Source organism: Colletotrichum lupini, chromosome 5 (assembly GCF_023278565.1).
Source record: "Colletotrichum lupini chromosome 5, complete sequence".
NCBI classification, from domain to species: Eukaryota; Fungi; Ascomycota; class Sordariomycetes; order Glomerellales; family Glomerellaceae; genus Colletotrichum; species Colletotrichum lupini.
The window spans coordinates 2,731,089-2,746,144 of NC_064678.1; the positions used below are offsets into that span (position 1 = coordinate 2,731,089).

The 15,056-nt window shown below is 53.0% G+C and overlaps 3 protein-coding genes across 3 annotated transcripts; all 3 read left to right on the forward strand.

The window, feature by feature from the left end:
* Positions 1–1,291: 1,291 nt before the first annotated feature.
* Positions 1,292–6,973, forward strand: CLUP02_10216 (uncharacterized protein; the record flags this gene model as incomplete). Its single annotated transcript, XM_049289192.1, has 3 exons — positions 1,292–1,570; positions 1,933–1,944; positions 2,450–6,973. The coding sequence occupies 3 exons, from the start codon at positions 1,292–1,294 to the stop codon at positions 6,971–6,973; spliced, it is 4,815 nt and encodes a 1,604-aa protein (XP_049146337.1).
* A 1,053-nt stretch (positions 6,974–8,026) lies between these two features.
* On the forward strand, positions 8,027–10,428 carry CLUP02_10217 (uncharacterized protein; the record flags this gene model as incomplete). Its single annotated transcript, XM_049289193.1, has 11 exons — positions 8,027–8,069; positions 8,126–8,268; positions 8,336–8,494; positions 8,572–8,989; positions 9,039–9,318; positions 9,417–9,519; positions 9,555–9,631; positions 9,698–9,793; positions 9,911–10,051; positions 10,160–10,219; positions 10,362–10,428. 11 exons carry the CDS (start codon positions 8,027–8,029, stop codon positions 10,426–10,428), a joined length of 1,587 nt encoding a protein of 528 aa, XP_049146338.1.
* A 1,573-nt stretch (positions 10,429–12,001) lies between these two features.
* Positions 12,002–13,982, forward strand: CLUP02_10218 (ferric reductase like transmembrane component; the record flags this gene model as incomplete). Its single annotated transcript, XM_049289194.1, has 4 exons — positions 12,002–12,213; positions 12,275–12,436; positions 12,503–13,377; positions 13,438–13,982. 4 exons carry the CDS (start codon positions 12,002–12,004, stop codon positions 13,980–13,982), a joined length of 1,794 nt encoding a protein of 597 aa, XP_049146339.1.
* Positions 13,983–15,056: the final 1,074 nt, after the last annotated feature.

Genomic DNA, 15,056 nt, shown 5'->3' on the forward strand with positions numbered 1-15,056 from the left:
GTCACGCAGATCACATCGCACAGGATTGAGAGGTACCGCCCATCTTCATGTTCCGTTCCCGGATGCTTTCTCCCTTTCTCCCTTTCTCCCTTTCTTCTTTCCTTCGATTTCCTTCGATTTTCTTTCTTATTAAGAAGACGAGTTCCAGAACACCTGTGTAACGGTTGTGTTTCTTCGGCGATGACTGTGTATGGTGCTTCTCGAAAGCTTGGCCTGGACCCCGAGCTTGACTTGACATGACGAAAGCGTCCAGATCCAAACCTAAATAGTAGCCTTTAAGATTTAAAGCATTACCCCTCGGCTATAACCGAGCAGTTCTCATCGAGGAAATAGTCTTTAGTTTCGCAGCGCGTTGAATGTTCACTGCCCACACATCGATCGGGCTGTGCTTACTCATGCCCAAAACGACACATGCATTCCTCGCCATTGCCGCGTCCAGGCCTCCCTTCAAAGACATTTACGATTGATTCAATTTAGCATGCCACTGAACAAGACCGGCGCCCTCTCATCAAAAAACTTGGCAAGAAACAGCAGTTCTTATTAATTCTTTCATCAATGGAACCTCGGAGCACATAAGTAAGCAGGGAGCCTGTCTACGATCCAGACGAGTTCGGCACTCAGATGCGAGGCAACTTGATCAATACTTCCACCATTGTTCTTGCAATTCGATCCTCTTCTCGGTTGGTCTTGGCATACAACGCCTTTGACGAACGCGGCAATCGCTGATCCATACCAACACAAACGAGCGGCAGCAGTCTTGGCCCAATTCCACACCCTGCGTCACTTGTTCCGCCGGCTCGCGGAGAGAGGGGGCCAAGGGACTTTGAGAATCTCAAATCGAACGAATTGCTTCGTCACCTAAGTTCGACGAGTCGATCTGAGTATCTGGGTACTTGCCCCGAATTTTGGAGGTGAGAGCTGGGAGATATTCTTTCTTTATTCACTTTCAGCTTACCCCGAGCCAAAGGTCCTACGTCAATCTCATCCCTTGCAACACCCTCAGCTCTGCCAACCAAGCTCCCAACACTGCACGTCAATATTTTTCCCCCCTTCTTCGGAATAAAGCCAAACGAATGCTTCAATTCAGAGCTCGGAGTTTGGGTATTCCAAAGTAAGCTCCGACCACATTAAAGTCCAAAAAGAAGAACAAGCAAAGGGAGAAGAGCACCCATCGGCACAGTTCGTGGTACGCCAAACTAGCAAATCGCCGTTTTCGTCAGGACACCAAGCAAAGAATCTCATCAGCCTACGTACAAGCCGAACAAAACCAGAGAGCAAACTTCCCTTCCTAATGAGTACCTCGTCTCAATCCGACAGCATCGCCCCTGCCGCCGACTCCGCCGCCCAAACCGTCAACTCCCTTCTCCTACGCACTTATGCTCTGCTGCAAACGCCTCTGTCCATCCTGAAGCTTCACCAGGCTCTCAACGCCGCAGACCAGGCCCTTGCCATTGCGGCGCACTTGCACCGCTTTGACCTCGAGCCTCGCGCCTACCTGTACCGCGGTCATGTACTGAGTGCCTGGGGCCGTTGGCGCGAGGCTCACGCCGCATACGTCCGGGCCGCCAGTGTGAGGGGGGTCGGGTTCGCGGGGACGAACATCCGGGGCTTGACGAGGGATTGTCTGACGATGATTGAGTTTGAGGATGTGAGGCGTCGGAACATGAGGCGCGCTCTGGAGATTGAAGGCCAAGCAACAAAGGATGGGTTGAAGATGGTTCGATTTAGGGACGAGGAGAGTCTGGTTCTTAAGGCCTTTTACGATTATGATGATGACGATGATACTAATGACGACATTGACGGCGATGATGAGACGCAATCCGAAGCGAGTCACAGCGGGCTCTATCTTATTTTGAACGGCAGCGGAGAAGTTGTCGGTAGCCGGGAGAGTCTGCCTGACTTGAGGAGTGTACGTGGTAGATCTGTCACCAGATCGCCGACGCTGTGAGTTTAAGGGGCGGGAGTATGATGGTAATTACGAGTAAAATAGCCACATTTTCAAAACGGAAGCGTTTTGTATGAGCGCCGCTAATTGAGAAACTCATATGATCCGTCAGAAAGCTCTAACAACAAGTTGTTTGCCTCATCTTTCCCTTTTTGGCTGCTTTTGTGAAGTCAAACCATTGAGTCCTTTGATGGCATTATCAATGTCGCGACCTGTTTCATTTCAAAGCAAGCATAGACACCAAAGTCTTTGTGTTCTGCGATTCCCTTGCATCATCCTCATATCATCTTACATCAAGCATCCAAATGATGCCACGATGAGGTCTCCAGAAGACACGAGAAGATCCAACGCCATCCAAAGTTGGGCCAAAGATTGATAACTTTAGGAGATCCCTTAAAGCTAAAAGGTTTGAGAATATTTGATGCTCATTCTTCGTTCGACCTAGATTCTGCTCGGGCCCTCGAGTGTGACTTCACCAAACTGTGTACTTTCTGACCGATGGAGATTTCAAGCGTCATGTCGGAGAAAGGGAAGCCAGCGTCGCCGACGCCCAGTGACTCACAGAACAGTGGAAACGATGGCACGACAACCTCCTCCTTGATAATTGCCACACCAGCTGAAGAAACCTCTGCTGACGCTGTACGAAAAAGATCGCAAGTGACAGCACAGGCGTCAACCGCCTCCGATGAAGCCTCGCCAGAGTCGGAATCGAAGCACATAACGACCTCATCGTCAGATCAGAGCCAGATTTCATCTTCTCAACAGATACCGAAGTCATCAGACGAGCAGGAAGTCAAGCCCGAAGGAACGGAGTCTTCTAGCGAGACAGATACCAAACCTAGACTTGGCTCAGGTGCCATCAGTTGCCTACTATCCGCACTCGATGACGAGATCGCACCACCTTCCTGGCAAAAGCCCCCTGAAATCTCAGACAACGGGAGTGGCCAGACGTGCAATACATCACTGGCTCCAATTGTTCCCAATCCAGATATTATCAGCCCCCTCGACCTCACGTCGTCCTCCCCTCGTGCACAAGTCCAACCATCGACGTCAACATCAATAGCCTCACGACCACCCAAGAAGAAGTTCGAATCGGTTGACGAAGGCTCTAAAGACGATGGGTCTGGCCCCAGTCGTAAAGTTAGCGAGGAAACAGAAGCTACCGCTGCCGATTCTGATTGCTTTCACCAGAATCCCGGTCCTGGGACTGCACTCGGAGCAGTCTATAATCGTCCCTTATACTCTTTGTCGATCGAAGAAGCATTGGACTCGCAGTCGATGAGTGCCGTGCTCGGAAGAGCAAACAAACCCTCCCCTCAACGTCCTCTTTCGACAGAGACTGGCCCGAGGAACAACGTCATTGGAAATGGCAAGGACGATGATATAGGCGATGATGACCCTCATATCCTACCATCGGCAGCCTTGCAGGAAGCGGAACCCCTAGCGTCGGGGTCAGCCAACTCAGAAACCCCTTCACCTGCACCTGTGAGACCTTTGACACCGAGAGGGCTAGTGGCAGCGCGTGAGAGGGCAAAGAGAGAAAGAGAGCGCAACGGCACTCAACAGGTGACGGACGAGAGACCGCCGTATCCCGAAGATTCCATGGAATTTCCAGCTTCGAGACGTTGTCGGCCGGAGTCTTCCCAAACAGTCACGTCTCCTGGGGAGAGCCATGCTCGAAACCGAGACGTGTCACCTATATCACCGATCATACATACTCCTACGCCAACTAGACCGGGAGACATACCAGGCTTCATGAGATCCAACGAGCCGGTCTCGCCCTCCACTCCCATCCAGAACCAACGACGGCATGGCTCCCGGTCCTCATCAACAGACACCATAGTCCAGCCGCCACCCCCGGTCCATGACCATCAACGCCGCCGTCTGCTCTCCGCCGGTCTAGGCGCATACAACAACGAGCCAGGCCGCTCCGGCGCGGGCTTCACCCTCCGCCGCATCAAGGTCCCGCCTCCGGGCGCTCCAGCCCGCACACACATCTTCATCCGCCCGCAGCCCCTCCCCGGCGGTGAAGAGGAGCGCAGGATGATCATCCAAGTCTGGAATGACACGTTCGCGACGATGCCCTCCGAGTTCCAGACGATGCTCTCGAGCCGCCTCCGGTACCCGCGCTACACCCGCGACGTGGCGGCCCGGCTCCGCAAGGAAGAGTTCGAAAAGGCGACAGGGGAGAGCATGTCCTCGGACGACTACTACGCCCTCTTCGACCTCGAGACATCCAACGACGGCATGATTTCCGCGCTGCTGGAGTGGATGCAGGGGCGGACGTGGGTCAAGGTCCCGTTTGTGAACCGCATCATTCACCAGCTTTGCCGGCTGATGTATACCTCTGCACAGGAGGAGGCGCGGCTGCGGCTGACGTATCGGCAGGACATGGATGCCGTCATGGAGAAGCTCGACGAGGTGGAGGTGAAGTGCGCGGCGGAGAGGATGGAGAGGGCCTGGAGGCAGCTGGATGGGTCTGTAAGGAGGCAGCATGAGTTTATCCAGCAGACTCTCACGCGTAATGGCGATCACTGGGGCCACATACCGGGCGTGGTGGTGATGAGTGGGTGCTCCAGGGACGCAAGACGTTGGGAGACGTTCCTTGAGACGGCGCGCGTGCTGGTCCTCGATCACCGCAACACCGAGGAGATCATTGAGAACAGAATCAGCGATAGTGGAGAGATTCTACAACAGGACCTCGAACAGCTGAACGGCGTGCTTAGAGACATGGCGAAGAACAGCAGGGAAGTGAACGAGTATGTCGGGGCCAGACATCAAGGGGACCAGGTGCAGCGGATGTTCCAGATCGACAACAAGGATCTGGTCGATTCTCTCAGGATCCTCGATGACCAGGTCAAGCGTGATAATGACGAGCGTAGGTCTGCCGTCATGGCCTTTACCAAGATCGCGACAGAGCGGTTGGAGGTGCGCCAGAGATATGCTAGCAGCCTGGACTACGCTGCGCAACACGCTCGCGAATCGACTACGCTCGCACCGGGTTTCCAGCCGCAGCCTCCGACTGGGACCTTCGGCAACCATTCGCTGTGTTCAGCTCCCAACGAAATGAGACTCGGCGTTCCCGTGGCGAGCATCCCATCAGAGGCGCCAGCATTCAACACCACCTCTCAGCAAGAAACCCCGCCTCCCCGTGATGGGGTCAGATTCGTCTTGAGTCCTAGAGGCAGCCAGGTTGTAGAGTTCATGGACACGACGGTAGCTCCTGAGCCAAGCCCCGTCTTCACAGATCCCTTTACGAAAACCTGGGAAAACCTCGATCTGGCCGCGGCGAGGCCAGAGTGCCTGCGGTGTCCCACGCTGGAGCAGGAGATCAGTGCTAGACTTGCGGAAATTAAGGACTATTGCCGCTTACTGAAGTACAGACTGGATGAGAAACTGAAGCTCGAGAGCGCACTCGAAGCCGTGAGTGAGCGCAAGATCAGAGAAGCGATGGAAGCCCTTCACAACTACAAGAAGCTTCTGGGTCGTCCAGAGGTGCCCGAGTCTCTGCAGTGCATCGTGGACCTGTTAGAGATGCATGGCAAGCGAGTATCCGACCAGGTCGGCTTGCTGAATATGTCCCTTCAGCTGGGGCAAGCTGGCGATTCGACGGACAAGATGCTAGCAGAAACGAGGACAACGATTAGGTCTGTTAAACGACTAGCTGACGCCATCCTCGAGCTCAAATCCCAGATGGCACTATACCTCGAGAAACCCTTTCCCAAGACAGGCGATCAATCTGACTCAGGCGAGAAAGACGTACCGGAGAATGAAAAACAAGCCCGCTTGATAAAGTCGCTGCAAAGACAAGTCCAAGAGTTGTCGGAACGGACCAAGCGTACTCTAGAACAGCAGGCGACAGAGAAGCTCGAGCTAGCGCGCAGGGTAGAGTCATGCATGAAAGAGGAGAGAGATCGCCTCAGAGAACAGGTTCGCACTTTCCAGAGCAAGCTTGAAGATATGCAGGCCGAAGCCCAAGAGCGAGATTCGAATACGGAGCAGATTGTATCGGATAGACTCAGAGAACTCCACAGAGAACGGGAGACGCAAGAGACGGAACTTCGGAATCTCGAAGCCCAGAACAACGCTTTGGAGGAGCAACGTCAAAAGACCACAGATAAGCTCGCGGCTTTACAGACGGCCAAGGAAGAGAGCGAAAACGAACTGGCAGAACTTGCACGACAAACCCAAGAGCTTCAAATTAAGCTTCAAGCTAAGAGCGAAGCGATGAAGTGGACATCGTACATGACTATTCCTAGGGCTGTGGATGACGCCGGCTCTGATGCTCAACAAAGTCAAAGAGCTTCTCACCTGCGGGCAGAGCTGATGGCTGCGCTTAGCAAGGCACGGTCAGAATCATATCGCATATTTGGAGACCAACAAACGAGGAAGACTCTGCCAGATATCATACAGAGTGTCCTGTGGCCTGACACCAAAGCAAAGGAGGGCATCAACGCTGATGTGCCCAACTTCTGGAGGCTAGCGGATTTTGTGAGAAGGAGAAAGGAAATCATAGCAGCACTCGAACAGAGGGATTTGCACAGCTTGCAGAGAGCATTCAACTTGCTTGAAGTGCTCCACGAGTGGAATAGCAACTTGGGTGCTTGGCAGACAGAAGCCCAAACAGCAGAGGTTTGGCGATCCATCAATCTCCTCAGATCGTACGCCAATCTTGAGCTTGGAAAGATCGAAGGGCTCGAAGCTAATGCCTCAGAGAGGCGCAAGGTCGCCGGGGCATTGTTCGAGCAAGCGACGGCTTCTGAAGACGCAGGAGAGATCAAGAAGCCATGGAGTTCCTTGCAGAACAGCCTGGAGGTACAGCTAAACGAAAAAGCTGACGACGCTTCCGCTTGCGACTGCAAGTTTAAACCTCGCCTCTGTCCAAAGCACCAGACTGATGGTGGACTCATGTTCCATAACTTTATGGAGTCAGATGGTTCGAGGCCGGCGGAGATAGAGTTGACGCAGGAGGCGTCCGAGGTGCTTCAGCGATTTGGAGAGACGTTCAAGGTATCGTCCCCAGTGTAGGCTCGCGCGAGAGCGGATGTGTCCGGTAAAGAGATTGCGTACGCTTCGACAAGAGAGAATTCTGCAAGAGGATGATGATCTGCAAAGCGGTTTTGATGTCGGGTTGGCCCCAGAAAGGAGCAAATGAGAATGCATACCGGATGCTTGTTTGTTTTTCGCCATCGATTTGCAATCTACAAAGACCTGGCTGCTATCGCCGCGTGGTGTTAGTCACTTGTAACGATGTTGAGATCCTGTTCCTAGAGTTAGAGTCGATAGGTGAAGTGGCGTTTGTCTCTGTCTCTGTCTCTGCATCCGCGCGGCCAGCTGATTCATGTGTTTCCCCGTTGACCAGGGCAGCGAAGTACCGTAGAAACTCGAGCACTTCAAACTTGCGTTAGCCCGTGCCAACCCTGCTAGCGCTCTGGCAGAATCGTAATACTGCCCAAAGTGGTCAAATATGGTCGCCACTATTCCGATTTTCCTGGCCAATGATAGCTCGCCGTCGAGGCTGGAGGCAGTTGGGCAGGAGTAAAGAATGAGAAATAATCACTTACCGCCTTCCATATACAGTATAGTCGATTATATAATCGAATATAATTGACCCCCAGGAAGGGCTTAGTATGGGAAGCTAGCAGGGTTGGCACGGGCTAACGCAAGTTTGAAGTGCTCGAGTTTCTACGGTATGTTGATGAAGGCGGCCTTGAGTGAACGTTGGAATCTGCCAATGACAAATGCGGAAGTGTGTGTCGTCTAGGTTGACGTCGGTAGTGGTGGGCAGGCGAGTGAAGTCAAATTGATGTCGAGAAAGCGGATGGTGGGGCCGGGAGGAGGAAGACTGGGGGTTGAGATTGCCAGTAGTTACTGAGATACTACCATCGAAGCCTTGGCATAGCATTGAGGGATGTACCTTGCTATCTGATTCTCCTAAGTCCTTTCCTCGTCTAGCGTAGTTACCCGCGCGGGTGGATTGTTCACCACACCATTGCATTCCTCTCCTGCTTCTCTTCTCCGGGCTCCCTCTTCCTGGCACTGATACCAGCGCAACTGCGCCCTGCTGCCAATAGTTCCAACATGACTCTTCCTCCCGACTCAGCCTTTTGCGCCTCTCCCGCTTGTATATTCAAGTCATAGGTCAACTCAGTCCGATCCACCCTCAGCAATCAGTACCAGGCCAGACAGATCTGGATCTTGTCTCGGGAACGGCATGTACACGAGCCTCAACCTGCGTCGCCAGTGCGCACGTCAACTGTCTCAGCCCAAACGTGGACCTGGAATGGTCAAGGGGTGTGGCTTTCTCATCACTGAAAGATGATGTGAGTGGCACGCAAAGACAGGCACGATCTAGGCACATCATGCTTAGCTGCATCTGTTGTGATGGAGGCACCTTTGGTTTCTGGCACCCAACGAAAACGACTGCATTTTGGCGTGCCTCAGAACCTGCCGCTTCCCATCGTCTCCGCATTTTCACCTCAAATCACGCCCGAGAACACGTGGATGAGCAACTCTGTACTCCAGAGAACGAGTGAGTTGTTCCGCAAAGTGACAGCTCGAGAAGCAACGGAAGCACCAGATCCATGACGCCCAACAAAGCCAACGGTAATCTGCCAGCCCGCTAGACGGAATTGCATCGTTCCGGATCCGGCGTATCGCTTGCCCTCCGGTATGGTACGCGTGGATTTGCAAGGCAGCGGCTGCTTTCACCAAGACATTTGTCTTTTGAAGATGAATCAGGCCTCTACCAAGGCTACCAGACTATCGGGGCCAGACGCACGAGCGAGAGAAACGGGCAAGTCGTTACGCGACAAAAGTCTGGTACACGCGATGCTACGCAAATGAGCACGATACAACGGCATCCTGGCCTCGGAGCAGCTATTTGCCCGCCCACTCTGGTTAGACGGCTTGGGGAGTGTCACCGACCGAAAGCCTACCTCATGCCATTCGCCGCCGCCTTCTACAACAGATTGATTAGATTGCTCAGCCTAGCTCCATCTCATTGGACATCCTCGCCGGCTGACTTTAACGTACATCAACGCTGTCGCTTCGAGTTGTATGTATGAAGGCAGTCTTTGCCCTACTGACGCAGCGCGCGCGGCTGCTTCCGGCGATGGCGGCAACGAGCACCAGCCAGCTGTGCAATGTGACGAGTCTAAGCTGGCTGGAAGCACACTTTGGCCAGCCGCGTCGCGTCACATATCACTGAGAGTTCTTGACGGACTGTCAAACTACGGATTGAAGTGGACGACGACGAGTGTAGTCCAGCACTGGCCAGGCCAGGTCCACGCCACTCACTTCATGTCCCGTCCTCCCGCGCTCTCCCGTCAGGCCCTGGCACCTCTAGTTCATCCCGTCCCCGGAGGCGGCGTGTAAGTCGAGGAAACCCCCACTGGAACGGTGCCGTTTCCAAGCGAAAACACGGGGCCTGTCAAGCAAGCCCTTGACGAGTTACCCTCTCGGGGATTAGACGCGGGTGGACTATGGCGAAGATCACGACTAACGGATCACGGCCTAATGCAGCAAGGTCAAGGGGGACCAGGGTCACCCTTTTAGCAGGTGACTTTGAGGAGGTCGACAAGATTTGCTGCTGACAAGACATTCCAAGGATCTCTCTCACAAGGGATTTTTGGGCTCCAACTTGTACCCGAAAAACACGGCCCGTACGAGGGCCTTTGCAATCATGTTTCTATCCCATCTAGGCAAGTCAATCTAAAATCTGCAAGATGCAGATAGGCACACTGATACCAGAGCTCCACACTGGATGCTACTATCTGGATGCATTTTGGAGCCGGACGCCTGGCTTTCACTCAGCCCTCAGCCCTCGGCCATGACAGTGTCTGGCTTGTGAGGCGGATTCTGTCTCTCCTTGGCGTTGTCTCGTTTCTTTTTGCGGTTTGGCTCGATTCACCCAAATTGTGTCAACGACCCCCGTGCTTCCGTCTTTGGCTGTGTGCTGTGTAGCGAGGCACCGTCCGAGTCCTGGCGGCGGTTCACGGCATGCTGCAGACAACGGTGGGGTCGAGGGGCTGTTCATCATAGGCGTGACGGACCACTCTACTTTAACCTCAACGAACTTTGCTCGCCTACCCTTTCCTTGCCATAGTATGTACCCTACACAAAAGTACCTCGTCTATGGACCATGGTCTTTTCCATCGCAACGCAAAAGAAATGTAGAGTGCTTTGTCAAGCTGACCAAACCAAAACAGCTAGTCCAGGCTCTATGGAGCTAGACCATACGGCCCTCTCTGTTTCTCAAATTCTCAAATCCTCGTAGGGGAATCCATCTTAATCTAGATCCACGATCCGTGAGACCTTCCCTGGCAAACAATTTCCCCCGTCTTTTCTTCTCGCCTCCCTTCCCGCTTACCGCTGTCCAAGCTCCCCTCCCGCCCTGCTGCTGCGCCTGCTCCAGCTGCGGAGAACAAGATGGCGTGAAAGTTACACCGGCTACCGGCATCGAAAAGGACCCTCCTCGATGATGGGGTTGGCTATCTCGCCATTGGGCATTGGTATGGAGCGGCGATATGTGTACACGTACGGTGTCTGAGTTCTTTTACTCAGCGGCCGTACGACGCAGCTGTCCAGGAACGGCTCGAGGCTCTCCACATGAACCAAGGCTTGTTATTCTTTTGCTTGGCATCTTCGAGTCTCGGGGCTGGACGAGAGAGATGTAGCTACCCTACCGTGTGAGGAGGGGAAGTCCCTGTTTTTTTTTTTTTTGTCGACTTCAACGGATCGACTTATCTGGGGAACGTGGCGCTTGTCTCACATGGATGTTTATGGAGCTGGGCAGTCGGTCCCTGGTATGCACAGGTCTTTGGGACCACCGTTGTGTAAGTGCGTTGTAAGCAAAGCAACATGAGAGGGCCAACAAATTGAGAGAGGGTACCATGTGAAGCGGGTGGCCGGCCGCGAAGGGAAGGTCTAGACTGAATACACAATCCGACGGCTATCATTGCAACATTTTCATCGGGGCAACCTTGGGCTGATCGCCCTCGAGTCTGACGGTGATACCCTCCCTCTTCTTTCTTATCTGAACGTTTGCCCTGCTATCTGAAGTCCAGCTGCAATCAGGAAAGGAGGGGATGATCAGGAAAAGAAAAGAAAAATAAGGGTGAGTGGGAGAAAAAGCCACGCGGGTCAAGCCACGGGAACTACGTCGGTAGACCGCATTCATCCAAGGACAGCGTGTAAGTGGGGCATGCAGACAACTTGTGTAAGTTCACGTATGAGTTACATAGAGTGGCAGGACTCGACGCCTTTTTTCACAGTTTTTCAACGCCCCTCTTCATCATCAGATACATCTCAAAAGTACTGGATGAAGGAAGAGATAGGAATCGGTAGGGAGGTATGGGAAAAAGGCAAGGAAGGTACGCTCTAGGGAAAGAATCAGGTAGTAGCAACTCCTTCCCAGACAGATCCGCTCTGCCAAACCTTACAGTCTCGTAATATTCAGGGTTGGCTATTATTTTTCTTTCTTTCTACCTTACCTTAAAATAAGATCGATTCTAAGCCACAAGGGTGGGATGAATCTAAAATCTCAAGGAAGGCACGACCTGGACTGTGTACCTGACCTCCTTCCCTACCTACTCAACCTACCCGGGCCAACCTCCACCACCACCACCACCACCTGGCCCCCCCTCCTTCACACATATTCACCTCACCTCAATATTATCTCCGGTACACAACGCTTCACTTTATTCTTCCTCACCCTCTCCCGCTCCCGCTTGCCGCAAACGGGGGTCTTCCAGGTTTTTTTCACTTCACACACACCTCCCACTGCCGCGTCCCGAGTAAGTATCCTCCCTCTTCATCACAATACTCTGAGACCCTCCGCGCCATTCTTATCAACGAGTCTTCTTTCACACCCTCGTCAACACATCATAACAATACCTTCTTGTTATAAACTTGGCACATTCCCGCTTCTCATCCGTCCTTTCGGTTCACTTCAACTCACGACGACAACCTTGCTCACCGCACTAATCCTCCATCCCTTCTCCAGACTGCGAATAGCCTCAAATTGCTCACTCATCCGCACGACTACGCGCAAAAATGGCTGGAGGAGCTAGTGGCCCCTCAGCTTACCCTTTGCTCTTCGCAAAGCGGACCAAGCTGAACCAGGAGGCGATGATTTACTTCGCCATCGCCCTGGCTTCTATCATGGGCCTCTTCATCGTCTTCCATCTTGGTCGTCGTGGTGCTTCAAAGGCCGGTCTTAATACGAAGCTGTCTGGTCTGGCAAAGCCTTTCCTCTTTGTGTCTCGGTAAGATTCGAGAAAAAATCAGCTTCTGCTTTATCGCATGAAATTACTGACCACCACATAGATCCATCCGAAGAGTCACCGTCTACAAGTTCCCTGCCCTGCCATCCACCGGCCACTTCGTTGTAGCTCTTAGCTACCTCATCATCAACATCGCCCTGCTATTCACTCACATCGACGCCTCCGCTCTTCCCTATCTCACGGTCATTGCGGCTCGCGCAGGATGGTAGGTTTTACAAAGCCTCGAATACCATTAGCATCTTTGGAAACACCAGAAACTGATCCTTTACAGGCTGTCCATCGCCAACATCGCCTTCGTGGTCTTCCTCAGCCTGAAGAACACTCCTCTCGGCTTCCTAACCGCTTGGTCTTACGAGAGGCTCAATGTCTTGCACCAAATCGCCGGATACATCACCATGGTCCTTATCATTGTCCACGGTGCCACATACTCCGCCTACTTCATCGAGGCTGGTAACATGGCACGCCTTCGTGTTGCTGAAGAAATCTACGGCATAGCCTCCGGGTTCACATTCCTTTCTCTTGTGCTCGCCGGAGCCATCGTACGATTGTGGTACTATGAGCTCTTCTACATTCTTCACGTGTCCTTCTTCGCAATTTCGATGGTTCTCGTCGGCCTTCACCAGCCCGAACTTAGCAAGAAGATCATCATCATTACGGCTGTTGCTGCTGGTATCTGGGTTGCGGACCGCGTTGTGAGATTCATTCGCGTCGTGCTTTACAGCTTCAACAACAACGCAACCGTCTACCCGCTCCCCCACGGTGGCACTCGCATCATCCTCAAGAAGGCCCCCGTCGGCGCAAGTTCTGGAGAACACTGCTTCCTATGGGTTCCCAAGATCCGCGCTCTGGAGATGCACCCTTTCACCATTGCCGCCATGAACCCTCTCGAGTTTGTCATCAACTCGTACGATGGCTTCACCCGCGAGCTCCACGAATACGCAGTCCAGAACCCCGGTGCAACCCTCAAGGCTTCCGTTGAGGGCTCCTATGGAACGTTCCCCAACCCTTCCGAGTACAACAAGATCGTACTCGTCGCTGGAGGTAGTGGAGCCAGCTTCACTGTTGGCACGGTCCTCAACCTGTTGAAGAAGGTCGCACAGGGATCTATGCCGAGTGTCACTTTTGTCTGGATGGTCAAGGATCCCGGTAAGTACATTTCGCGATTAACTTTGTCTCCCAAACTCCCAAACTAATCAGATCTCTCAGCTCGTCTCGAGTGGTTCGCCGGTCACCTTTCCACTATTCGTCAGGCCCTCGGTGCTAACATCCAACTCTACGTCACCCGCGCGCCTGGAAGTCAGGGCTCCTCCTCCCAGACTCCCGGCTCTTCCAAGGAGGATCGATCCCGCTCGGGCACCATCTCGTCTGAGGCATCGACGCCCTTCACCCCTTCATCTGAGAAGTTCGAGACCACCAACGGCGTTCCTCAGCAGCCTCCTCGTATCAACACTCGCACTGTGTCCGACCCCGAGAAGTCCGGTTTTGAGTCTGATGCCACATCGCCTTCGTCTCCCACCATCCAGCAGAACGGAGCTTTGAACAGCTTGGGCGGTATCCCTGTTCACTACGGACGCCCCGACGTCGCCAAGATCATCCAGAATGCTATTGATGAGACGCCCTCTGGCGAGCGAGTTCTCGTCATGGGCTGTGGCCCTGAGAGCCTGATGACGCAGGTCCGCAATACGACTGCCAGGTGCATCCGCACATCTGGTCCAGCCGTGGAGCTTCACTGCGAGCAGTTTGGCTGGTAATTCGTGACAGCTGTCCGTGGGAGATGCATCCTGAGTTACGAGGAGTGGTTTAGCATGGCTTTATTGTCGTCAACATCCTTACTGGCTCATATCACTGGCGTCACTCCACGAAGTTCTTCGTGTGCATACTTTGATCTCCTTTGGTCTCTTTGTATGGTGTTGGAGTATACACGGGTACAGGAACGGCCTTCTGGTTTTGCTCTTCTTTTTGCTTTTATGCGGCGGCAGCTTGGCAACAAAAAGAACAGAGGACATAGGGATTGGATCCTTTCTTGGGGTTTGGCCAAAGAGATATCGTTCTGCTAGGTAGCTGCCGCCCGGTCATTGTCGTCGCGCGCGCGTTCATACCCTCTTACAGAAGCTTGGCCTCGGTGGCCACACTGTAGCTTTCGATGATTCATAGAACAATGGACAATTAGGAAACCCAAATCTGCTACTCGATTCCTATGTGATAGCATCCTCTTATGCATGTCATGTACCTTACCCCTGTGGGTTTCAGTGTGGAGTATGGGAGTGTGGAATAGTTTATGTTTCGTAGATTAATCTGAAATTTTGTAAACTCTGAGGACAGATTTGGTAAGCTCTTCGAAGGCTTGACAGCCGATGTGGTTGGGGCAAATACAGATAATGATGAAGAAGTTTCCAACGGTCGTCTGATGTCCGGATCGTGATACCCCGCCAAGGGCTTTTCCCTCGGAGCATCCATGACTATGTCGAACTTTAGATCAAACCCCCCTTAGCCGTGGAAAAACAGGATACTCGCCGACGGTCTATTATCACCGAGTCACTTTCGCGTAATAAAGCTATTGGACTAAACAATATGAAGCCCTCGAGTTCAGCTTGAGTTTATAATCGATCGATAAACCAAACACCCCAGAGGTCGTTCAGAATGCGCACCCTGCACGAGTAGCGAATTCAAGAGTACCACGATCCCGGGTCATCCTTTCCTAGTAGCTACAACAGATTCCAATAATCTCCGCTTACTTAAGCCGCGCGAGACGGCGAGCAGCGAGAGCGTAGAAGAGAGGGTGTCGAGACGGAGGGAGGTAAGGGGGGATATGAACTCGAAACCCA